Source organism: Myotis daubentonii, chromosome 19 (assembly GCF_963259705.1).
Source record: "Myotis daubentonii chromosome 19, mMyoDau2.1, whole genome shotgun sequence".
Taxonomy (NCBI): domain Eukaryota; kingdom Metazoa; phylum Chordata; class Mammalia; order Chiroptera; family Vespertilionidae; genus Myotis; species Myotis daubentonii.
Window position 1 is genome coordinate 22,538,516 of NC_081858.1, and position 24,931 is coordinate 22,563,446.

The window sequence follows — 24,931 nt, forward strand, 5'->3', positions numbered from 1 at the left end:
TCATTTCACTAGACCTTCAGCTCCGTGATGACAATGGCACGTCTAACATGTTCTCTCTCATGTGCCCAGTGCCTATTATAGTAGGTGCTCAATAAACAGTTCTTTAATGCATGGACAAATTTAAATTTTTTTTTTTCATATTCTGCATTTGTTAGAGCAGCCTGCGTTTCAAGAATATTATACCCATAACGTTAATGAATCCCTATAGATAAGCATTTAGAGAGATGCCGTTCACCAAAGGGCGCTCATGGGGACCTCGACAGCCATGTCACAGGCGGGCGTGCCCTATGGGCACCCCAGTAAAACCCCACCAGCCACAGAGAGCCAGTCAATTCTTCTAACCAGAAGGGCTCTCCCCGCCCCCTCTCCCCGCACAGCTTGCTCTGCCCTCCGCCCCCTCCTCTCCGCCCACTCTCGCCGCGGTCTCCTGGCGGCGGGGCTTTGTCTCGTGGGCTGGCTCCCCCGGCGGCTGCCTCCCCCGAACAGCTGCCGCCAGAGGGAGGAAGCGGCGTGGGAGCTGTCCGGCACCCCCGGTGCTGAAACCCCGACCGCTCGTCATCCAGCACCACCATGTAAGGGCCATGAGAAGGGCTCGTCCTGGCGCAGCGCGGACATGGAGGAGGACTTATTCCAGCTCAGGCAGCTGCCGTGAGTACCAGGGGGGCGAGTGAGAGGGAGGCCGGCTCTCCTTGCAAATATGAAACCCTGCAGGGGGGGGGGGGGATCGCTGCGTGGCTTCTTGAATTTAAAGGGAACCGTTTCAGAGGAGAGAATTAGGCCTGGAGGAGAAAAGCCATTTTCCTACCCCAGGAGCCCAGCCTCTGTATCTGACTCAGTTCGATTTTTATTTCATTTTTTTTCCAGACCCGTCAGAATCTTATGGGGCATCCCACAGGCTGTTCTGCTTCCCCCTTTTAATTGCTCTCCATCCTAAAGGGATTTTGAGGTCTGTGTTTTCAGAAAGCATTCGCCGCTGTTTTGCAATATGGGCTGAATTTACGAGTCCATGCAATGACATGGGCTCTTCCCAGCCCTTCTCCCGTGCTGTGAAATTCCTAATTTTTCTGCAGGGGCTTCTGGAGGGGGGGGGGGGGTAATGACTGATGTTGGAAACTGGTGTCTGAAAAGCCAAGATGCCTTCCCAGAGGGGAGGCCAGGAGGCGTGTGAATGAGAGGGCTGTGCACCCTGGCTGAAACCTCTTGCCTCCTTCTGAATGGAAGGTTTTTGTAACAGCTAGAGTGAGACTCACTGTCAACAGCTTTCCTTGGGAACATCAGCAACACACTGCTTAGCGGATGGGCATTTTTAAAGCGATACCAAATTTGTTCTGAGACCTTTGAGGAAATACAGCCAAGCAAAGGACAGGACAGGGGCCTCGAAGGGGGGCTTAGGGAGGTCTCCTACCGCAAGCCCACGGTGATTTCATAAGCAAATCCCAAGAGTCTGAGATGGGCATTAAAAAGCACGCTAAGGCGGGACTGCTGTTTTAATCTTTAGAAGCGCTAGCCATTCGGATGGTAGCAGTAGACACCATTAGGATTTGTGGGGAAGGATACGATATTGTTCGTATGTGTGTATATTCTTGACTTGGAACATTTTTTTTTTCTCTCGCTAAGCCACTGAGGCATTCTCCCAAGTGACTTTTAGTGTGACTGACACAGCTCTCTGAGGCTCCAAGTCCTGAAGGATATTGCAATATTTACTTCTCAATCAGCGTGAAATTAATCTTCATTTCCAATGTTTAATTAACTCAAATGTTACTTTTAGGCTTTCATTAATTGATCCACAAATAGCATAGCTTATGTAACACAGCATTCTTTCACAAATGCTGAAGGATGCTGTGATCATATCCAAAGGTCGATGTCTGAATCCATAACAATGCACCTATCTGAGCGCAAATCTCTCAAGGAAAACACACCACTTCCATGGAAAATAAGTCTCATGTTCAAAGCCAACCTATTATCCCCAGGTGAAAAAAATAATGTAGAGACTGAAATATGAAATTTGGTCCTCACAGTAACAATACGATTCATATTGGAGCTGCCGCTTTCCTGGGATAAATTTTCAAATAATGTCAGAGCATGTGAACCTGGCGAGTTACTCAAGGATTCATGTACATTTAATTTACTGGTATACAAGCCTGACACTATCATGACAAGTCCTTCCTTCATGAAAAAAGGTAAAATAATAGGAGGGTTTTACTTCTTTAAATTTAAAAAATAATTCATTTTATGTCAATAGATAAGATAAAGTACTATATCATCTATATATAGGGCAAGTTCAAAAAGAAGCACAAGAATTAAAAGTAAGTCTCTCTCTGCCCAAATCCCAGTTTTATGTTTCTTGATTCTGATATTTTATGCATATATATGTGTATGTGCGTGTGTGTGTGTGCGTGTGTGTGTGTATATATATGTGTATATATTTATATATATATACACATACATATATATTATCTAATATATATAATATCTATTAGAGACCAAATTGTGTACTGGTTAAGAGTATTGGCTATTGAGTAAGGGCCTTGGGTTCCTATCCTGACTCTGCCACTTCCCGGTTATGTGACTTTGAGCACGTGACTTAACCTTTCTGATTCTGAGTTTCCCTGGCCATAAAATGGGGGTCACAATTGTACTTGGTTCATGGGGTTATTGTGAAGCCAAAGTGAGACAATGTGTGCTACATACCTGACAGACACACAACATCCAACACATATTAACTATTATTATTACATCTGAAAGCTCACTGGTAAAAGCAGCATATATAGACTTCTTATGTTGGACTTCCAAAAATTGTCCTCTGAAAAACCCAAATTACATTTGAAAGGAGCCAAAATTAGCCCTGAAGTGTGTTGGCCTCGGTTTATTTAAAATAAACGAAGTAAAAGGAGCAGCCACGTGACTCTGAGTAGGGCACAAATCACAACTGAGATGGATTTAAGCCACACCCTGTGTATGTTACCCACAGACTGCAGGTAGCACATTTCCTGAGGGCAACATGGTTTAAAGAATCAGAGTGCCTTCTAGAGGGTTGGCAAGAGTGGGGTTTGGAACGGGCTCGGTCCCCCGGGAGGCTAAGTGTTAATGGATAATAAGCCGCTAAGTAGTTTACGGGTCAGGGGAGGGGGAAGGGGACGGGGGTGCCTAAGAAAACAGTCCTTCCTTGTACTTGGGCCTCCTTCCCATAGCTCCAGGAGGGCTCATGTGAGACCACGGACAACCTGTGCTTTTCACCTGCTGTGCACTCAGGCTCAACGCCGTGTTCCAGGACATGCCGGAGGCTGAGGTTTTGTATCTAGTTCTGCCTTATTGTGGGACCTTGTGCAGGTAGACTTTTCTGGGTCTCTCCTTTCTAGGATGATTTCTTGAAAGCAAGTTTTGCAGACTACATTGATTGATGGATGGATGGGTTGGTTCATTTATTCATTTATCCAATTTACTTGGGCGCCATCCTTGATACAAGAGACTCTACAACTAAATAAGAGACGCTTGTAACCTAGAGCTGCAATATATAACACAGTAATCACTAGCTCCATGTGGCTATTTAAATTTAAACATAGCCCTAGCCATTTTGGCTCAGTGGATAGAGTGTCAGCCTGCTGACTGAAGGGTCCCAGGTTCGATTCCGGTCAAGGGCATGTACCTTGGTTGCAGGCTTCGCCCCGGCCTGGGTCCTGGTCAGGGCTCGTGCTGGAGGCAACCAATGGATGTGTTTCTCTCACATCAATGTTTCTCTCTCTTTCCCTCTCTCTTCCACTTTCTCTAAAAATCAATGGAAAAATATCCTTAGATGAGGATTTAAACAAAATAATTAAAAAATGTAAACACATAAATCATGTCAGTATGTGAAATAACTTTAATAATATAATGCATATTATAAATATAACTTATAAATAAAATATGTGAAATTTGAAAAATCAGTCCCTTGGTAGCACTTAACCAAGGAGAAATGGTTCACTGTCACCCACTACAGGCAAAAAGTAGGGAGAGCACAGGGAGCCTCAAGGTTAACCCACCAAAGCCTTTTACAACCTCACGTTCAAAGCCGCTCAGACCTCATCATTTCATACACATGGTAGCTAACTTCACTCTAAGGCAGTGGTTCTCAACCTTGGCTGCGCATTAGAATCACCTGGGAATCTTTTTAAAATCCTGATTTCTGGGCCTCATCCTCCGGAAATTCTCTTTCTTTGTTACTAATGTTGTGGCCCCACCCCATAACAGCAGTTCTGGATGATGGTTGTTCTGTATTTTAGTTGTAATTTTGATGTGGTTGTGGGAGGCGGCCTATGCTGCCATCTTGGTTCCTTCTCTTTTACTCTTTAATACAGGGTTGTATTAAATCTCAACCTTGACTCTATTCGCATTTTTAGGCCAGATAAGACTTAGTTGTGAGGGGCTGTTCTATGCATTATAGGATGTTTAGCAGCATCCCTGGCCTCCACCCACAAGATGTCACAACCACCATTCCCCCTGAGTTGGGACAATCAAAACTGTCTCCAGTCATTAGTAATATCTCCTGGGAGCCTAAATCACCCCCACTGAGAGCCACTGTTCTCAAGGGTCCTAGTTTAGACAAACTATTCTGCCCTTGACCAGAACTGAACCCAGGACCCTGCAGTCTGCAGGCCGATGCTCTATCTACGTCTCTTCACACAAGACTTTAAGTGGCACCGTGAGATCATCACAAGGAGAATTAAGCTTTCCTTCAGTCTGGTAGCTTCATGAACTTAAGGGATAGAAGTCCAGAAACTCAGATGGAAAGAGAAAAAAAAAAACCTTTCTTGTCTAAAATACCCTAATCGAGTCTCAGACCCTAACTTAAGGTATGAGGTGAATGAATTTCATGACGGTACAAACAAGATCTTGACTGTTGACAGCTAGTTCCTCAAGCTCATCTCTCCTTCAAACAGCAAAATTATGTAAAATAAATGTTCCCAACTATTTTGGTGAATTATATGCTATCTATACCCCACAAATGCCAGGGTGTTGTGAGCCAGCCTGCTTTGAAGCCCTCATATATTTAACATATGTCACTGCTATTTTCTTTCATATTTCTTTCTCTCTCTCTCTCTCTCAGGAAGTCTTGGCTCGTGTATTCGATACATACTTTTAGAAACCCGATCCATTCAAAATGAGGCCCGGCTTTCCAAATCTAATTTAATGTCAAAGGTCCCCTGTTATGTCTGCCTCAAGGCAAGTGTTCATAAATAAATAACGTGTTCATAAATACAGGTGCCCTGGCTTCTTGTGTTTAGCCAGAGGAGGACTGTGAGCAGATCCTGGCCTAAAACTGCAGGGAGCTAAGCCACTTTCTCAAGGTCACTTTCCTCAAAGGTTTGTGTACTCCGTGTTCAAGGCAGAAAGGCGGCCTGAGGGGAGCCGGGTGGGAGGCAAGCTCATACTGACTCCTGGCCTGCAACTGCCCGTTCACCAGGCTCAGTGACACTTCACGACGGTCCTGCATGCCCGTCCTCGTTCCCATTTCACAGACGTAACATGCTCAGCAGACGCTGCCCCATCAGCAAGAGCTCTGTGAAGAGTCGAGATGGTTCCGTATATTGATGATTAATTACAGATGCCCGGGTTCAAAAATGCAACCGTGACAGAAGGGTCCGAAACAAAAGTAAAGACTATTCCCTTTCCCTCGCAAGGAAATCCTCGTTTCCGTCCTGTCCTTCCCAGAAGCAACCGGTCTTCGGCGCTACGCCTCCTTCCAGACTGTCTCGGCTGTAGGAGCTTCGATAATCTACAGCAGCGCTTCTCAGACGTGGCCCTGCACGCATTGCCTGGGAACCTGGTTAAAATGCAGATGCTGACTTAGTAGGCCTGCGTCAGGGCTCCGGCCTGCAGTTCTAATGATCCCCTAGGGCAGTGGTCGGCAAACCGCGGCTCTCGAGCCACATGCGGCTCTTTGGCCCCTTGAGTGTGGCTCTTCCACAAAATACCACGTTTTTAGCAAAGGCCAGCTTAGGAGCACCCTAATTAAGTTAATAACAAGGTACCTACCTATATAGTTTAAGTTTAAACAATGTGGCTCTCAAAAGGAATTTCAATCGTCGTACTGTTGATATTTGGCTCTGTTGACTAATGAGTTTGCCAACCGCTGCCCTAGGGGACACTGGGCCTCTGGTTGGCGACCACACTCAAGTCTTCATGGCAAGGACCTAGATCACAGGGTCATACTCTAGCATATTTAATAATGAGCCCAACAGTTTCATCCTGCTGGCTCTTACAGATCAACTTGTGTGTATGCGTATGTATGTGTGTTTATTGTGATACACTATGCATTACATAAACTTGACCATTTTGATCATGGTAAATGTATAGTTAGTGGCATTAAGTAGATTCACATTGTGTAACCATCACCACTGCCGATTCTCCAGAATTTTTTTTATCTTCCCCAACGGAAACTCTATACCCACTAAACACTAACTTCCCCATCCTCCCTCCCTCCTGCACCTACTTTTTATCTCTGTGAATTTGACTCTTTCTTGCCCCCTCATAGAGGTGCACAATATTTGTCCTGGTGTGTAGGCTTATTTCACTTAGTGTAACGTCTTCGAAGTTCATCCGTGTTGTAGAACGCGTCAGAATTCCCTGCCTTTTTAGGCCGCACTGTGTTCATCCATCCGCTGACGGACACATGGATTGTGCTTGTCTTTGGCTACTGTGACACAGAGCAGCTTACAAAGGGTTTTGAAGACATTTTCTTACGTGGCTGCGCCATCATCTCTGTCTTTCCTCCTCTCCCAATGATGGTTTCTGGGTTTGTTCATACTTGTCGCATTGAGAGGATAATTATCACATGCGAAGCTGCACACAGCCTGTGAGCTTCAGAGGAGAACAGCTCCAGCAGAGAGGCTGGGAGTGGGGACTCCGGGAGGGCAGGTGGCATTGCCACAGCCTGGCTTACACACCCACTGTGTGACCTTGGACGCGCTCCCAGCCCTTCTGTGCTCGAGCGTCCTCATCCGGAACATGGGGATAGTAAAAGTGAAGGTTAAATAAGATAATCGATGGGAAGTGCACACCCTGGGCCTGGCACGCGGCTAGCTAAGAATCCACCGCGGGCCGTTATGTGGGCGGTGAATCGTCGCCCGCTTGGATCTACCCGGACAATGAACTGCCTGCACCGCCATTCTAGGTGGGCACACGGAGCATGTTACCTTTTGAAAGATGTCACAGGTCACCTTCCAGAAAGGTTGCAGTGGTTGCTGTCAGTCACAGACAGAAGGAAGGACCCCCCCGGCGGCCCTCGAGGAGAGGATGCGATCAAAGCCGTAGTCAAGGAAGATTTTCGGGCTATGTAGCCATGTCCTTCTCGGATGCTATCCTCAGAGTCGAGGGTGACTCACTGACCTTTCCTTCGTCCCTGAAAACGAAGTGAGAATGTGCATAAATATTCATGTCCTTCCTTTGCCTAATACGTACCGATGTGTTCGTCTTGTACAGATAGGTGCCTTGGGGGACTGTTTATGCTTTTATTTTGGGGTTGCTTCTTGGGGACAGAGAATCCCTTCCTGGAACCCATTTCACACCACCCCTTACCCCGTGGGTTGCAGAGTTGAAATATCCCGTTGACAGGGACCACACTGACCAGATCTAGCCATACCATACCCTTAGAGCAGTGGTCGGCAAACTCATTAGTCAACAGAGCCAAATATCAACAGTACAATGATTGAAATTTCTTTTGAGAGCCGAATTTTTTAAACTTAAACTATTTAGGTAGGTACATTGTTATTAACTTAATTAGGGTACTCCTAAGGCTTAGGAAGAGCCACACTCAAGGGGCCAAAGAACCTCATGTGGCTCGCGAGCCGCAGTTTGCCGACCACGGCCTTAGAGAGAGAGGAGCCCCAGATGGCCAGATAGCCTACTGTTTTAAGAGACATCAGAAGTCTTGCTTTTCATGTGAATTCTTTCAATTAAAAAAAAAATGTAACATCCACTTAAAAAAAAATCCCATGTAGGCAACTTCTTGTGGGCATGATGTAACCTTCAGGTGACCACGTTGTTATCTCTGCTACAGAGAGATGAGTCTCAATTCTGAAACACCCAAGCTCCCAAACTATTAAAGTCCAGAATAAAGATCTCCCCAGTCCCATAGCCTACCATGTGACTGGAGCCCCATGGGAGCTGTGCGGTGCCCAACCTGTACAACCGTATGTGGCAGCCCTGATGCAGGACTTTGGAAGTTGTCAGCCTCTACAGGCCAACTCAATAGAAATGGCAACCTCCTACCCATCCACTCCCCTGACCATGAATAAAAGCCGTTCACCTGTCTTGGGCACAAGAACTGTGCAGCAAGGCTGTTGAGGGGGAGTCCTAGCCTTCATGACCAGCTCTGCTCTCCCCTCTAGGGTGGTGAAATTTCGTCGCACGGGCGAGAGTGCAAGGTCAGAGGACGACGCGGCTTCAGGAGAGCATGAGGTCCAGATCGAAGGGGTCCGCACGGGCCTACAGGCGGTCGAACTAGACGATGGGGCAGCTGTGCCCAAGGAGTTTGCCAATCCCACCGACGGTGAGGGGGCCCTGCTTTCGGGGCATCAGCCCAGGCCACAGTCAGGGGCTCTGAGGGGCCTGGGTTGCCTCCCCAGGTGGCACTCTCAGGGGGATCTCGTGAAGAGGCAAGTAGGAGGGCCCAGAGGGCACAGGGGTGATACTGAAAGTGTGAGCTGAACTTACATGGCTTACTTCAGCAGGAAAGGTTACATCACAATCCCTGCCACCAGCATCACTGCATAACACTTAGCTGAGGACAGCACAACAATGATGATGATGATGATGATGATGATGATGATGATGATGATGATGATAGTGGCTATGATGATGTGATGATGGTGATGACGATAGTGGTGGTGGTGATAGTGATAGTGATGATGGTGATGATGATGATGATGATGATGGTGATAGTGTACTGGTGATGTGGTGATGATGATGGTGGTGATGATGATGGTGATGATTATGATAGTGGTGGTGAAAGTGGTAATGATGAAAGTGGTGATGGTGATGATAATAGTGATGATGTTGGTGGTGATGGTGATGATGATGAAGGTGGTGGTGGTGATGGTGTCAGTGGTGATGGTGATGACAATAGTAGTGATGGGAACAGCTGACATTAGCTGCGGATTCACTCTGTGCCAGGCACTGTTTGAGGCACTTTATTCAAATTACCTATTTAATTACAACATTTCTAATTAGAACTATTACGATAATCTTCCCCTTCTTAGCAGAAGAGGAAACTGAAGCACAGAAAAGTTAAATATCTTGCATTAGTCACACAGCTAGAAATTAGCCCCACTGGATTTACACCCAGATGATCTGACCTCGGAATCCACTCCTATCCAGGACCTTGTGCTGCCTCTGGGTAGAGCTGGGCAAACCCAGGACCTGAGGGGGTGCTGTGGGCCCTGGTCTCCCCACATCACAGAACATCCCATGCACTCCTGAGAGGCCCCAGATTCCCAACAGGAGACAGGATGATTGACTTGACCCCAAGGCCTGTTGTTGGCAGAGCTAAGGGGGCCAGGACCGGGGAGGGGGAGGCAGTGGTTGGGAGCAGAGGCTGGTCTGAGCTCAACTCCCACATCTACAGTGTGCCAGCTGAGTGACAGGGGAATGTCCATGTCCTCCTCTGTACATGAGGCTAAGACTGGGCCTTAACGGACAGTTGTGACAGGGACGAAACGAGAGAATGCACATCCAGCTCCTAGCGCAGTGCCTGGCACATGGTGAACACTCGAGAGTGCGCCCTTATGTCATCATTACTCTTCATATTATTGATGATGTCATAGGACTCGCTCTGCTGTCTCCTCAATATTTTTTTTTTAATATATGTCATTGATTTTTTACAGAGAGGAAGGGAGAGGGATAGAGAGCCAGAAACATGGATGAGAGAGAAACATCGATCAGCTGCCCCCTGCACACTCCCCACCGGGTATGTGCCCGCAACCAAGGTACAATGCCCTTGACCGGAATCGAACCTGGGACCCTTGAGTCTGCAGGCCGATGCTCTATCCACTGAGCCAAACTGGTTAGGGCTCTCCTCAATATTTTTGCTGAGGGAAAAAACACAGAACCTGCTGGTGTGACAAACATCAGCTCACACTTCTGGAGAACATTATGGCTGACCTTAGAGGCCCATGATTGAAATTCCCAAAAGATGTAAACTGCCAGCAGGGACTGCTGAGATCCTGAGAGGCAGCCCACAGAAGGGCCACCAGCAGGATCCTCTAATATTTTTATTGTTTAATTAACTTAAAAACTTTTAAATAATACTTTATTCATTTTTAGAAAGAGAGGAAGGGAAAGAAGAGAGAGAGAGAGAGAGAGAGAGAGAGAGAGAGAGACACCCCCAGGGCCAGGGATCAAACCTGAAACCCAGGTACATGCCCTTGACCGGGAATGGAACCCACAACCCTCAGTGCTAGGGCCGACGCTCTAACCACGGAGCCACACTGGCCAGGGCAGTTTTCCCTTTTGTAAACCATGTTGCAGTGGGTTTTGCAGCAAGGTATCTGTTCACACTTGCCGGAATGTTTTTCCAAGATAAATTCTAGAAGCGGCATGTGCTGCATTTAAAGAGCTTGGCTGTGGACACCCCTGGGACACCCCGACACTCGGACAACTGCAAGATGCCCTGACTCCGTCCTCCCCTCCCCCTCCCTCCTTTCCAGATACTTTCATGGTGGAAGATGCGGTGGAAGCCATTGGGTTTGGAAAATTCCAATGGAAGCTGTCTGTGCTCACCGGCTTGGCTTGGGCAAGTATTTCTGGGGGGCAGGGACCTCCCGCTCAGTCTCCAAGAAACCCTAACTTCTGCTGCTCCACTGCGTTTCCCTGATCTACGAGGAAGGACCCAGCTCTTTCCACAGAGAGCCTCGGGGTGAATCAGTCAGGGTCATGATGAGTGAGCCTGGTGGCCAGTGCTTGCGGGTAATGCTGGCAACTGCCCTCAGGAGTGGGCGCTTCTGGCTAATTAAATGGCTCTCCGTCCCTGGGGGCTCAGGCTACGCGGAGACTGTGATGTCATCCGCGGAGCTCCCCCTAGAAAAGCAGGCACAGAGAAGAGTGAGCCCTTTGCTCACGTCTCTTGTTAAAATCCCCTCGCCCACCTATTGCAAATAACGCATCTCGACCATTAATACAACCGAAATTGATTTTGGGGAATGGTGCAAGAGGGCGACCGGTTTAAATAGTTCCCAAAATAGATGTTTAATTTCCCCACTGATTTGAAAGGCCACCCGTATCGCCCATCACCTTCCCACGCCCACATGGGTCTGCTTCCGGACTCTCATTTCTGCCCCATGGTTCCGTCTACCTCGTCCCATAAAGGATGTTTCATTACTGGCGCTTCCTAGTATGTGTTAATATATTAAAAGGTCAGACGAGAGAATTCTACAGGAACAAGGACCTTGAAACCAAAGACAAAGAAGTCTTTAGTTGAACTAAAGAGAAAAGATTCTTGTCTATCTCTGTAAAAAAAAAAAAAAAATTCTCAAATTTTTGAAATGCGATGTTTTCCCACTTCATTCAGGGAATGCCTTTATTTTTTTAAGTACTGAAACACACACATACACACAAAAAGAATGTTGAATGGTTAGTTGTCAATTCCCGCATGTACCACACCGCTTTAACTACTAGAGATTGTGGTGTGTTTGATGTGTGGTAGGGCGCTCAGCAGGCAATGGAAGAGGGGTTCTTGCACGCTCTCTCGGGGGTCCCTGAGTGAGGGGTCAGCTGTCCAGGCTCTCACCAGGGGCAGGGGGGGGAATCCCTGAACCAGAGGTCAGCTCTCCAGGCTCTCATGGGGGAGGAGGGGTCCCTGAGCCAGGGGTCAGCCTCCCGGGCACCAGGCAGCGTCCTGGCTCCTGACACCTGCTTGCTCCCTGCAGATGGCCGACGCCATGGAAATGATGATCCTGAGCATCCTCGCGCCCCAGCTGCACTGCGAGTGGCGGCTCCCCAGCTGGCAGGTGGCCTTGCTGACCTCGGTAGGCGGCAGCAGCAGCTCTCCTGCTGGGTCCAGTTCCGGTCCCCTGGGGTGGTCTGTGGGGGGGATCCCCCTCCCCCTGCTGCTGCCAGCTGCTCAGCAGAAAAGAATGAAACTCTCTGCATGGAAACACCATGACCTCAGCTCCCTTTACTCCCCATTGGTTGGCAGCCACTTCTACTGCACCCAGGGGTCCAAGTCCTGGGGTCCCCAGACATCATTTGCTGGGAAGTTGCAGGCTACTTGGGCATATCACGGAGACCTTATACACCTCATTCATCCAAAAAGGGGGTGCCAAAACCTCCCCCAGGGGGGTGATTTGAAGATTTTATTTTTTAATTTTTTAAGTAAGTGTTTATTGATTTTAGAGAGAAAGATAGATGCATCGATGAGAGAGAAACATCAATATCGATTGGCTGCCTCCTGCACACCCCCTGCTGGGAATCGAGCCCAAAACCCAGGCATGTGCCCCGACTGGGAATTGAACCGTGACCTCCTGGTTCATAGGTCGATGCTCAGTCACTGAGCCATGCCAGCCGGGCCTGAGCAGGTTTCTTAACCCTTCTGAGCCTCAGGCTCCCCTTCTATAACATGGATATGATGAGTCCAACCTCATGAGCTCTGTTCAAGGGTTAACAATGTAACAGTGACTTTGCCCGAGCACAGTCAGTGCTCCGTGAATGCTTTCTCTTCTAATGGGTTACAGCTCCCATCCCAACCTCCCGCCTCCTGTTTTCATACTCTCCACACTCTGTCTTGCAACCTTTGATATTTTCTCAGCAACAGGACAAGAAATCAATAATACTTGCAGCCATACTGCCTGAGTCCGGCCGGGGCTGCCCCACTTACAGATGTGGGACCCCGGCCACGTGACCTCCCCTCTCTGAGTCTCAGCTTCCTCATCTGTAAAATGGGGCCAATAACAGCACCCACGCCCTCGGATGGCTGTGAGGTTTCGCCACTAGCATGGAGCGCACAGAATCGTGTTCGCCCCTTAGCCGGATCTCCGCAAAGGCTGGTTCATTGTTATCGCGAGGGCGTGACGTCGCAGGTTCCATCTGTCGTGCCCTTTCTCTGCGATCAGTGTTCCGTGTCACCGTCTAACAGAAACCTTCTTTCCACCCACAGGTGGTCTTTATCGGCATGATGTCCAGCTCCACCCTCTGGGGAAACATCTCAGACCAGTACGGCAGGAAAACAGTAAGGCCATCTCTCCTAAGCGCCTGTCCCCTAGCCTCAGTGGTCGGCAAGCTGCGGCTCGCGAGCCACATGCGGCTCTTTGGCCCCTTCAGTGTGGCTCTTCCACAAAATACCACGTGCGGGCGCGCACGTACAGTGCGATTGAAACTTCGTGGCCCATGTGCAGAAGTCGGTATTTTGTGGAAGAGCCACACTGAAGGGGCCAAAGAGCCGCATGTGGCTCGCGAGCTGCGGTTTGCTGACCACGGGCCTAGGTTATCTCCGTGGTGACGGCGACAAGAGCAACACTTAAGCTGCTTGAGCACGTGGGGGGCCTAGTTAGGAGTCTTGCTGACGTGCTATGAGAAGACATTGCGCTGGGGCCACTGTGGATCTTGAAATCACACATTCCCGGGGTCGCCCAAGCATGTGCATGGCAAGACCCTTTGGGTTCCAAGGAGGAAAGTCTCCATTGAGCTAGCTTACGCCCAAAGAAAGGAATTAAGTCTTTGTGCGGAGGCACCAACTTCATAGTCATGGGCTTAGGGGTGCATCAGTGTTGTTGTATTATTATCCCAATAGATCCAGGGCTTCCTTCTTGAATAATTCCTGTCCTACCTGTTCTCTTAGGTACCCAATACCTTTATTTGTATCAGTTGTTGTTGTGTGTGTAGTTTAATGACATGAATTTTTGGGAGGGGAAAGAAACTTGCCCTAAGGCAGTGGTTCTCAACCTTCCTAATGCCGCGACCCTGTAACACAGTTCCTCATGTTGTGGTGACCCCCAACCATAAAATCATTTTCGCTGCTCCTTCATAACTGTAATTTTGCTACTGTTATGACTCATCATGTAAATATCTGATATGCAGGATGTATTTTCATTATTACAAATTGAACATAATTAAAGCATAGTGATTCATCACAAAAACAATATGTCATTATAGATGTGTTTTCCGATGGTCTTAGGCGACCCCTGTGAAAGGGTCGTTCGACCCCCAAAGGGGTTGAGAACTGTTGCCCTAAGGAAATATCTGCAAAAGTATATACAGTGACAATAAAACAGTGTTATTAAGTTCTAGCTGCTCACCGTTGCCCAGTGCTTTCTTGGTTAAAAAGAGAGATTGGTAGGTGGTCCAAAAGGTGTTAAAGACACCCTGGCACCACACGGATGCTTCCTTTGGCCATAACCAGAAGAATGACTATTAAAATGAAAAAGAAATCACTTCCTTGCAAGGTGATTCGCGGTTATTTGAAATATTGTCTCTATTAGTTAAAGTCATGTTCCCAAAGACCTGAAATCAACTGGTAGACCTCCAAATTTCCTCTCTAGTCCTTTTCATTTAGTTTAAGGTTTAAAAATATATATATATATATATATATATATATATATATATATATATATATATATATATTTAATTGATTTTAGAGAGGAAGGGAGAGGGAAAGAGAGAGACATCAATGATGAGAGAAAATCATTGATTGGCTGCCTCAGGGATTGAGCCCACAACCTGGGCATGTGCCCTGACCAGGAATTGAACCTTGACCTCCTGGTTCACAGTTTGATGCTCAACCACTAAGCAACACTGGCCTGGAGGACAAGTCTTCCTGGGTCTCATGCACGATGGGACATCTTACACCTCTGGGCCCTGGCTATCCATGCCAATCATTGGGGCAACTAAGAAAGCCCCACAATTTTGCCACATACCTCCTAGAGGTGGGCAGCACCCACACAGAGAATCCTTGGTTTATGGGTCCCCCTTGAACAGGACCCTATGGGTGAGTTTAAATATGTGGGGGCCCTGAGACCTGGCGGTGCTGAGCAGCCCTGTGACTTGGTGTCTCCCATCTGTGCAGGGGCTGAAGATCAGCGTGCTCTGGACTCTGTACTACGGGATCCTCAGTGCTTTCGCGCCCGTGTACAGCTGGATCCTGGTGCTCCGGGGCCTGGTGGGCTTTGGGATCGGAGGGGTCCCCCAGTCGTAAGTAAATGCCCAGCTCTGGCCTGGCAGCCAGGCAGCCAGTCACCTGTGTCAGGGTCTCGAGGTCTCACAGCTAGTAAACAGCAGAGCTGAGATTTAAACATCACTTGATCCTCCAAACATCCTATCTTAACTGTATCCTATAACTCTTTTGTCTATGAGGAAAGCACATAAAAACCACAAACAAAATTACAGAAGAAATATTTAACCACCCAAGAGAGCCACTGGCCTCCCAGCTCTGTCGCTTCCGCCATTTACATAAAAATAATCATCTTAATCAGGCAATGTTCTTATCTAGTTATAAAAATGGCTCCCCTCAGTTCATTATTTGGAAACATTTAGTTGAAGATATTTTTATGTAATTAAATGTGACGAAGAGTTTCCATTCATTTAGAATAGCTTTACCCAATTGCACCACCTCACAAAACCAAATGAGTAGGATTTTGCTGTGTAGTTTTTAAGAGCCCAACAATGAGAAGTCCTTATAATGTACTCTAAATTTTTAGTATGAATGCAAATTATAGCATAAGAATGTTATAATTAAAATTTTTTCTTTCCATTTTATTGATATATAACCGACATACAGCAGTTTAAGGAATACGGCCTACTGACTTGACTTACATATCTTGCAAAATGATTACCTCAATAAGTTTAGATAACATCCTTCATCTTCTATACAGATTATATGATTAACAAGGAGCCAGATCATCTCTCTGCTCTGATCTGTGCCTTTCTATGTCCCTCCTCTTCCTTTTTCTTTCTTTCCTTTATTTCTTCCCTCAAAGTAGGTGTTCACATCAGTTCTTGGTGAGAGCAACAGTATTAGCATTAATAGTGATGATGATGATGATGATGATGATATTAATTGAGTGTTAACCAAGTGCAAGGCCTGTGCCAGGTGCTCTCCTCACACTATCTCATCTTGTCCATTGAACAATCCTATCATCCCCACTTTACAGATGAGGAAACTGAGGCTCAGAGATCCTAAGTGACTTGTGGGGTCAGGTGGTTCTTAAGTGGGGCGTGGAAGTTACTTTTGCTTTGTAACAAACAATCCCAACACTTATGGCTTAAAATAATGGTTTGTTTAACTCGTGATTCTGCAGTTCATCAGACTGGTTGTTCTGGCCTCAATAGGGCTTACTTATGTGTCTTCGGTCACCTGGTGAATTGAATGGGGGCTGGTTAGTTTAGAATGGCCACAGCTGACTCCTCTGCGTTCCACCAGCCTCTCGTCCTCCAGCCAGCTAGCCCAGGCACCTGGTCACATGGTACCTGGGCAGGGGTCCAAGAGCAAGCAGAAGCCACAGAGCCTCTTGAGGCCCAAGCTTGGGACTGGCACAGCATCCCTTCTGCAACATCCTATTGATCAAAAAGCAAGTCACAGAGCCCAGACGGAAGGGATGAGGATGTAGACTCGGGATGGAGTGCGCTGCCAAGTCTCATTGCGAGGGAGCACAGAGGCAGGGAGGGGAAGTTGTACGGCAGCGTTTGCAAACCATCTCCTGGTTCCAATCCAGGTTGCCCAACGCCAAAGCTCTTACACTTGAACAAATATTGGGAAAGGGTTCTGAGCTTACGGAGTCAGAGGTCCTGCCCATGGGGCCCGAGTACTGATTTGGGGAGGATTCTGGGAACGTAGAATGGGTGGTTCTGAGCAGGGGGTATTCTTTTTTTATTATTTTAAATTTTTCTAAGTTGATTTCAGAGGAAGAGAGAGAGGGAGGGGGAGAGCAACATGGATTTATTGTTCCACTCATTTATGCATTTATTAGTTGACTCTTGTATACGCCCTGACGGGGGACCCCACTGGCAACTTTGGCGTATCGGGATGATACTCTGACCAGCTGAGCCACTGGCCAGGTGCTGTCCTTTTAATGAAGGCAGGAAAGAGGAATCACATTTAGGATACTAATAATTCCACTTTCTGTCCATGAAGGAGCATTAGAAGAGACTTTAATTCAAGCAAGGGAGGTCAATGTCACTTTCTTTCTATCACTACAGACCATACATTTTCGTTTTAGAAAAAAATTTCAGTGGGAGTAAGCATCCTCCCCACCCCCAAATGATCATCGCCTGTAACTGAACCCACAAACTCACACACAAAAGAATGCGCGATACAGGTGGGCACCTGGGTACATCACTCCTTCTCTCCAGTAGAGGGTGCTGTGTGCTTCAGCAGAAATGCCACTTTCCCAAGAGGCTGGATGGAAACCTTGGTTCACTGGCGCCCGACTTGTGTTTTCGCTGCTCTTAAGAAATGCATGCGCACCCCAGGGAGCTGCCCACCGGTCTACCTCGCCATCTGCCCCAGAAGGTTCTTCAGATTGGTGTCGACAATAAGCTCGCTCACAAACCTGTCCTTGGCACGGCTTTTTCTTCCAAAGATTGAGTGGAGTGGAGTGGAGAGCACAGGTCATTTCTTTCTAAGCCTGGGATCCAAATGGCAAGTCTCCGTGGCCGACGCGCCGCAGTAAACGCAATGACTTGCAGCAAGGGTTTATTTACGCCAGGATCAGCTGCTTCTTGGCATGGCTAATTTTGTTGCTCATTCTTTTATTTTTCGGTGTCATTGTAATCATAATCACCACACATTGGATGAAGATCAAACAGCTCGTTTTCATTGTAAACCACTATGAATCATGGCCAAGTGTGGGGCGCAACAATCCCTGGAAAAGACGTTTCTGGTGGCCTAGGTTGCAAAAAACAGGAAATGACAAACATCTACATGTAGACCAACAGGGTTGTGGCTGTTAGAAAATAATGCTGTAGATCTATGTATATGAATATGGAAAGATTCCCAAGCTGCCTTATGAGAAGCAGATCCTGACACAGATTCAGGAACAAGAACAGTTGAGCCTTGAACAGTGAGGGGGGAGGTTAGGGACTCTACCACTCTGCAGCAGAAAATTCTAATATAACTTTTGACTGCCCGCTGGCCTAGTAAAGGGATTCCAGGACATCTGGAGGGGCCCTGAGCACCATCTGCCTCGAAAGGGTTCGTGGAAATTAGCTTCCCTCTACCCCCACCTCCCTTATGAGGAGCCAGGAGAGGAACATGAGGCCACCAAGTAGCTCGGGTGCCTGGCTTAGGTGGGAGATGAGGGGAAAGAGAAGGTCTCCTTTTCCTACAACATGGAAGGCAGCATGGTCTAGACGTTTCCTTCTCCTCCGGCCTGTCCAGTGGCTGAGGAAGGGAAAGGGGAGGCGGTGGATGGAGGAGGCTGCTGGTGCAGTTAAGGCGTTGGTTACATTGAGCACACAAGTAAATTGACTGACCAGATACATAAATATATTGAGGATAGTGAGGCCCAGATTCCTCAGTGTTGGAGAAGGGATTTACAAACATGGAAACTGGAAGGTTAGAAAGAACCCTAACGTTCTGGTTGGACTGGAATTGAAAGTATCAGTATGAGCTCATTGTTGTTGCTTTTTAAATACCTGTACATGGATATAGATATAAATATATGGTGTGTATATGGGGAGAGAGAGGAACGGACAGAGATAGATAGATAGATCTCTTAGCTGTGTTCACTGAGAGGGCCTAGAACAGTGGTTCTCAACCTTCCTAATGCTGCGACCCTTTAATCCAGTTCCTCATGTTGTGGTGACCCCCAATTTTATTGTTACAAATTGAACATAAGTAAAGCATAGTGATTAATCACAAAAACAATATGTAATTATGTATGTTTTCCGATGGTCTTAGGCGACCTCTGTGAAAGGGTCGTTCGACCCCCAAAGGGGTCGCGACCCACAGGTTGAGAACCGCTGGCCTAGAAGCAGTGACACCCCAGTAGCAATGAGCACACTGAGCACCCAGACCTTGGTTTCTAAATACCATCATCTGCCAAAAGGAACCAGGGCTTCTTAGAAAAATGGCTGACACCAGGGCTCAGGCAAGGACGTCTTGTCATGCCAATAAGTAAGAAAGAGCTCAAGTAATGAGGGAGGCAGCAAAAAGACATAGGATTTAGCTTAAAAGGGCTTGCACTGTGCAGATCTAGGACAGTCTGAGCATCAAATTAATAATGGCAGAAATGGGTTACAATCCATTGAATAAAACAGAAATCCACAAATCCTCATTGATTCAATGAATAGGTAGGTAGGTAGACAGAAAGAGATAAAGGGGAGCAGGGAAACCTTTTCCTTATAGTAGAATGTCAGCCAATAAATGTAGACAGAATAATGGAAATAAAAATACCCTTTGTGACCATCATCGTGGCGATTTATTCAGGCAGAAATAATCAATAGACGGGATGCTTAAGCTGGAGGGTAGAAGGTCTAAGGGTAACAGGATTTAGGGTCATCTCTGAATGTTCCCTCCCAGAGGACTTACTCATCACAAATGGAAAATAATAACCGTAGGGTGGAGAAATCTGTCAGACACCAACTTGATCCGGGGATGACGCTTAATATCACCAGTGATAAGATGGGTGGACATCACGTCCCCCGACATCAGGCACTGGGAAGGGTTTGGCATTATTTCTGTGACTGTCTGGCCAGGTCACAAGGAGACATCAGCTAGACCCAGAATGCAGGGCGCCCTACAGACTGAAAGGCCTGTTCTCTTCCAGATTATTTGGGACTTGAGTGACAGGGAGAACCTGAGGAACAATCCTAGAATGCAGTTGTCCATCACCCCACCACCCGGTGTCCCCCTGGGTTGTGGAGAGGGCTCCATGAAAGCAATGATCACATGTGAGAATCATTCGGGGAGCTAGTTAAAAATGCAGATGCCAGGCCCCACCCCTTGGAGTCTTGTTTCTGAAGGTCTGGGGAGGGACCTGGGGGTATACCTCTAAAGTCATCACCCCAGGAAATTCTGATGTAAGTGGTCCATGGACCACACTCAGGCGGATGTTGGCCTAGAGCTTCAGAAAGCTGTAGTAGCAATCTTCCTACTCAGTCCTGGCCTTCACCCCCTTTCTGTCTCTTTGCTTCCCCAGGGTGACGCTGTATGCTGAGTTCCTTCCCATGAAAGCCAGAGCCAAGTGTATTTTGCTGATCGAGGTAAGGAGGGTGGCTGGACTTGTGGAGACTTCTCAGTCTCTGGCATGAGGCTCTCAGGTGTCTTGAGCCGCAGGACAAGGAAAAGTGAGTTTAAGAAAAATATAAAAGCCCTAACTGGTTTGACTCAGTGGGTATAGCATCAGTCCTCAGACTGAAGGGTCATGGGTTCAATTCCGGTCAAGGGCACATATCTCAGTTGCAGGCTTGGTCCTCGGCCCTAGTCGGGGCACATGCAGGAGGTAACCAATCGATGTGTCTCTGTCACATTGATCTCTCGATCTCTCTCTCTCATTTCTTCTCCCTTCTATTCTCTCTAAAATCAATGGAAAAATATCCTCAGGTGAGGATTAACAAACAAAAAAAGAAAAACATAACAGACTCAGTATGCAAAGACTTAAGTGGATCAGCTATGTTGATTTCAACATGGCTGTCTTGAAAGTTCTTCAATTGATGAGAGAGAGAGAGAGAGAGAGAGAGAGAGAGAGAGAGAGAGAGAGAGAGAGAGAGAGATTGAGTGTTTGGCCAGGACTGTTGGATGGGAGCTGTAACCTTCACCTGAGGGATGCAGCCAGCGCATCACTACCCTGCAGAGAGGGAGCCAGAGGGATGAACACCCAATCTCTCCTTCCTCCCTCCCTCCCATCCCTGTGGGAAGCCACAGGACAGGGAGCCTGTGGATCCAAGGTGAACAAGGACAGAGAGTGACTTGGAGAAGCAAACAGAGGAGATGCAGTCCCACAGGGAAGAGGCAATTCTTTTTAAAAAATATATATTTTACTAGAGGCCCGGTGCACAAAAATTTGTGCACTCGGGGGGGAGGGGGGTCCCTCAGCCTGGCCTGTGCCCTCTCGCAGTCTGGGACCCCTCGGGAGATAACGACCTGCTGGCTTAGGCCTGCTCCCGGGTGGCAGAGGGCAGGCCCAATCCCTAGGTGCAGCCCCTGGTCGGGTTCAGAGCAGGGCTGATTGGGGAGTTGGGGCGCCACCCCCTGTCACACTCAAGGCAGGGTCGATGGGGAGGTTGTGGAGCAACCCCCGTCACACACAGAGCAGGGCCCATCAGGGGGGTTGGGGCTCTATACCCTGTCACGCACAGAGCAGGGACCATCAGGGGGTTGGGGTGCTGCCCTCTATCACCCACAGAGCAGGGTGGATCAGGGGGTTGGGGCGCCACCACTCTCACACTCAGGGCAGGGCCGATGGGGAGGTTATGGCTCTACCCCGTCACACACAGAGCAGGGCCTGTGGGGGGGGGGAGCTCCCCCCTATCAGGCACAGAGCAGGGTGGATAGGGAGGTTGTGGCCCCGCCCCCTGTCACACACAGAGCCGCAGGGCGATCAGGGGGTTTGGGCGCTGCCCCCTGTCACGCTGATCCCGGTGCCGGGAGGCATATTACCCTTTTACTATATAGGGTAGAGGCCTGGTGCATGGGTGGGGCCGGCTGGTTTTCCCTGAAGGGTGTCCTGGATCAGGGTGGGGGTCCCCACTGGGGTGCCTGGCCAGTCTGGGTGAGGGGCTGAGGGCTGTTTTCAGGCTGGGGGTGACTGAACTCCCAACCGCTCCTTTTTTCCTTTTTTTTTTTCTTTTTTTATTCTGGGCCAGCTTTAGCTTGAGGCTTGGCTCCAGCTCTTAGGCCTCCGGCTGAAAGTAGGTTTCTGGCCTTTGCTTACAATGTTGCCAATCTGCTGGCTGAAGTCCGGCAGTATTTGTTACAATGTTTCTTAAACTGCCAGCTCAGAGGCAGCGGCAGGCAGGCGGGGACGTTGGTTTCCTCCGTCACTGAGGCAACCAAGCCTCATGTTAGTTTCAAGCTGCCTGGCTGCGGCCGCCATCTTGGCTGACATTTAATTTGCATATCTCGCTGATTAGCCAATGAAAAGGGTATCGGTCGTACGCCAATTACCATGTTTCTCTTTTATTAGATAGGATTGATTTTTTACAGAGAGGAAGGGAGAGGGATAGAGAGTTAGAAACATCGAAGAGAGAGAAAAATGGATCAGCTGCTTCCCGCACACACTCCCCACTGGGCATGTGCCCACAACCAAGGTACATGCCCTTGACCGGAATCGAACCCGGGACCCCTGAGTCTGCAGGCCGGCGCTCTATCCACTGAGCCAAACGGGTCAGGGCAAGAGGCAATTCTGATAAAGGACACTGGAGCACCGCTGGGCAGGGGAGATGGATGTCAATGGACAAAAACCAAGGTGTTCACTTACCAAGCTCGCAGAATATGGGTCATATTGATCTCCTTAAACAGAGCTGCCACAGCGCACGCTCCAGTGGGTGCCACGCAAACATTCTACACTGTGGCTGGACAAGGCGGTGGCTCCGGCCCAGCCACATAAGCCACAGGAACGGCGATGGCCATTCTGACCTTGCTGACCCCGAGGACCCCGTACCCACGTGGGTTATCTTGTCGGCAGTGACCCTGAGATCGCCCACTGCGTTGACCAATGCTGCCCCTGCCGCTGACCTCCGTTCTTCTGTCCAGGTGTTCTGGGCCATCGGCACCGTGTTCGAGGTCGCCCTGGCTGTGTTTGTGATGCCCAGCCTGGGCTGGCGTTGGCTGCTGCTCCTCTCGGCTGTCCCGCTCCTCATCTTTGCTGTCCTGTGTTTTGTAGGTACCCTTTAAGAGATCTCAGCCTTTGCTATGGCCCTTCTGCTGGTCACTGTATTTTGATAGGGAGGGTGTGTAAGAGAGCACCAAAGCTACCTTTTTCGATTATTTTTTAAAATCAGGACATGAGACAAAGGTACGGGGCCTAGGGTAGGCTCGGTGTGGAGTACTGGGTTCCCTCCAGACAAATACTGCTGGGATGCTCTTTAGGGAGATAGCGGGGGATGGAGGAGGGGTACCCGGGTCCCACCACTGCAAGATGTACCCTTAAGGTGACTGTATTAGAACAGTTGGGACTCTTAAGTTGTAAGTGACAGAAACCCAGCTCAAACCGGGTCCAGAAGCTCAAATGATCTCCCCATGTCCACTCAGCTCTGCATAAACTACACAACGTCTCCCCCCACACACAACCCCCCAGTGAGATCATGCCCTTTATCCATTTTATGGATGAGGAGATGGAGGCACAGAATGGTCGGATCATTGCTCAAGGTTACACAGCCAACATACTCAATGGCAGAGCCAGGCTTGGAAGCCAGTCCTCTGGTTCCAGGGCCCCCCACTTAAGGTCTCTACCCACAGGTGCGTGTGAGGCTGGCACCCAGTGTTCTGTTCCCCCCTAACCTGCCACGCGTGGCTCTCCTGTCCCTACAGTGGCTGCCGGAGAGTGCAAGGTATGATGTGCTGTCGGGGAACCAGGAAAAGGCCATCGCCACCCTAAAGAGGATCGCGACAGAAAATGGAGCCCCCATGCCGCTGGGGAAACTCATCATTTCCAGACAGGTCAGTCCCTGGTCCGCCGATTCTGTGGCTTGCGTGTCCCTGCTTGGCAAGGATGCACCTGTGCATGGGTGGGGCCTGCGTGTGTGTGATGGCAGGCGTCCATGGAGTGGGTGGGGGTGCGGGGGGCAGATCCTGCAAGGTGAACCTGGCAGCTTCAATCAGTGTGTTTTCAGTGCCAAGCCCTGAAAAGTGCCACCTGGAGAGTTTATCCAGCGATTAGAGAAATGTAACGAGGTGCCCACTAATGGATCCCGTAACTACTCCTGCTTCGGTTTCACCTTTCAGCGCCCATTACGTCTGATTAGCAAATGTGATTGATCGCCAAAGGCTGGACAATAAAACCACATTGGAAAGTGCCGTGATAGGCTTAGGTCCAGGGCGCCAAACTGCACTTGGACGGCGCCCTTAATGGATGGTGCCTCGCTCGGATGGCAACACCATCAGGGAATCCACCCCAGTGAGAGTGTATGGGCACCTCCCACACGCATGCGCACGGAGCGCGCGGGGGGGGGGGGGGGAGGAGGGGGGTGCGAGGTGCGAGGTGGGGGGAAAAGGTAGTTAGATTAAAGGCTGGGGTTCCTGCCCTCAGACCCTATAAGGAAATTGTCTTTCAAAATAAAATTATATTTCTGATTGTTTTTTTATATTGTGCAAAAAGAACTGGATGAAATTTCCCCACTTTGAGGGGAGGGGTTTTGCATGGTCTGCCGGTACACAGGCCAGAGGACACACCCAAATCCACTTCCAGAAACAGGATGGTCCAGGCAGGTCCAAGGAGGTGGTGAATTCTGAGACAAGCAAAAAGAGGAGAGAAGGACAGACCGATTTTCCAAAAGCAGATTTTCCTGAATTAACTTGCTAATGTACCCACTTACGCAAAATGTGTCTTGAGGATTATTCTTTTTTAATATATTTAGTAAATAGGAATATATTTTCTCTATGTACCTATTCATACATTTATTCATCAATATAGTCTGCCTAATATTCCTAAATATAGTCAATAAATGCATTCTCAAAGATATCTGATAAGCATATTTAATGAATTCTGTCTTTTCCTTGAAGCATATATTACCAAAATATTTTTATTCATGAAGGCAATTCTCAGAGACTAAACCACCTGTGGCCTGTAATTCCCCCCCCCCCCACTTTCACTTTTAGCATGTTTAAGTAAGTAAGCATTTCTCAAACTGCTACTAAGAAAAAGAATGTTCATTAAATATATTGAAGAAGAATATAATCAGTCATAGAATATATTTTTAAAAAGAGAATATGTAGGGCAAAGGTTTGATGCGTTAGCAAATTATATGACATAGGCAACTGGGCCATTTAGCTAATCTGTCTCTTGGCAAATGGCTTTCGGTGATGGAT

General features: G+C 48.2%; 1 protein-coding gene across 1 annotated transcript in view; it reads left to right on the forward strand.

Moving 5' to 3' along the window:
- Positions 1-375: 375 nt before the first annotated feature.
- Positions 376-24,931, forward strand: part of SVOP (SV2 related protein) — a 38,432-nt gene continuing 13,876 nt past the window's right edge. The window contains exons 1-9 of the mRNA XM_059676079.1: positions 376-648; positions 8,367-8,527; positions 10,683-10,768; positions 11,901-11,999; positions 13,127-13,198; positions 15,032-15,156; positions 20,103-20,166; positions 22,658-22,783; positions 23,435-23,563. Of these exons, the coding sequence (XP_059532062.1) occupies positions 614-648; positions 8,367-8,527; positions 10,683-10,768; positions 11,901-11,999; positions 13,127-13,198; positions 15,032-15,156; positions 20,103-20,166; positions 22,658-22,783; positions 23,435-23,563 (897 nt within the window). The 5' untranslated portion in view covers positions 376-613. The remainder of the gene's footprint in view (positions 649-8,366; positions 8,528-10,682; positions 10,769-11,900; positions 12,000-13,126; positions 13,199-15,031; positions 15,157-20,102; positions 20,167-22,657; positions 22,784-23,434; positions 23,564-24,931) is intronic.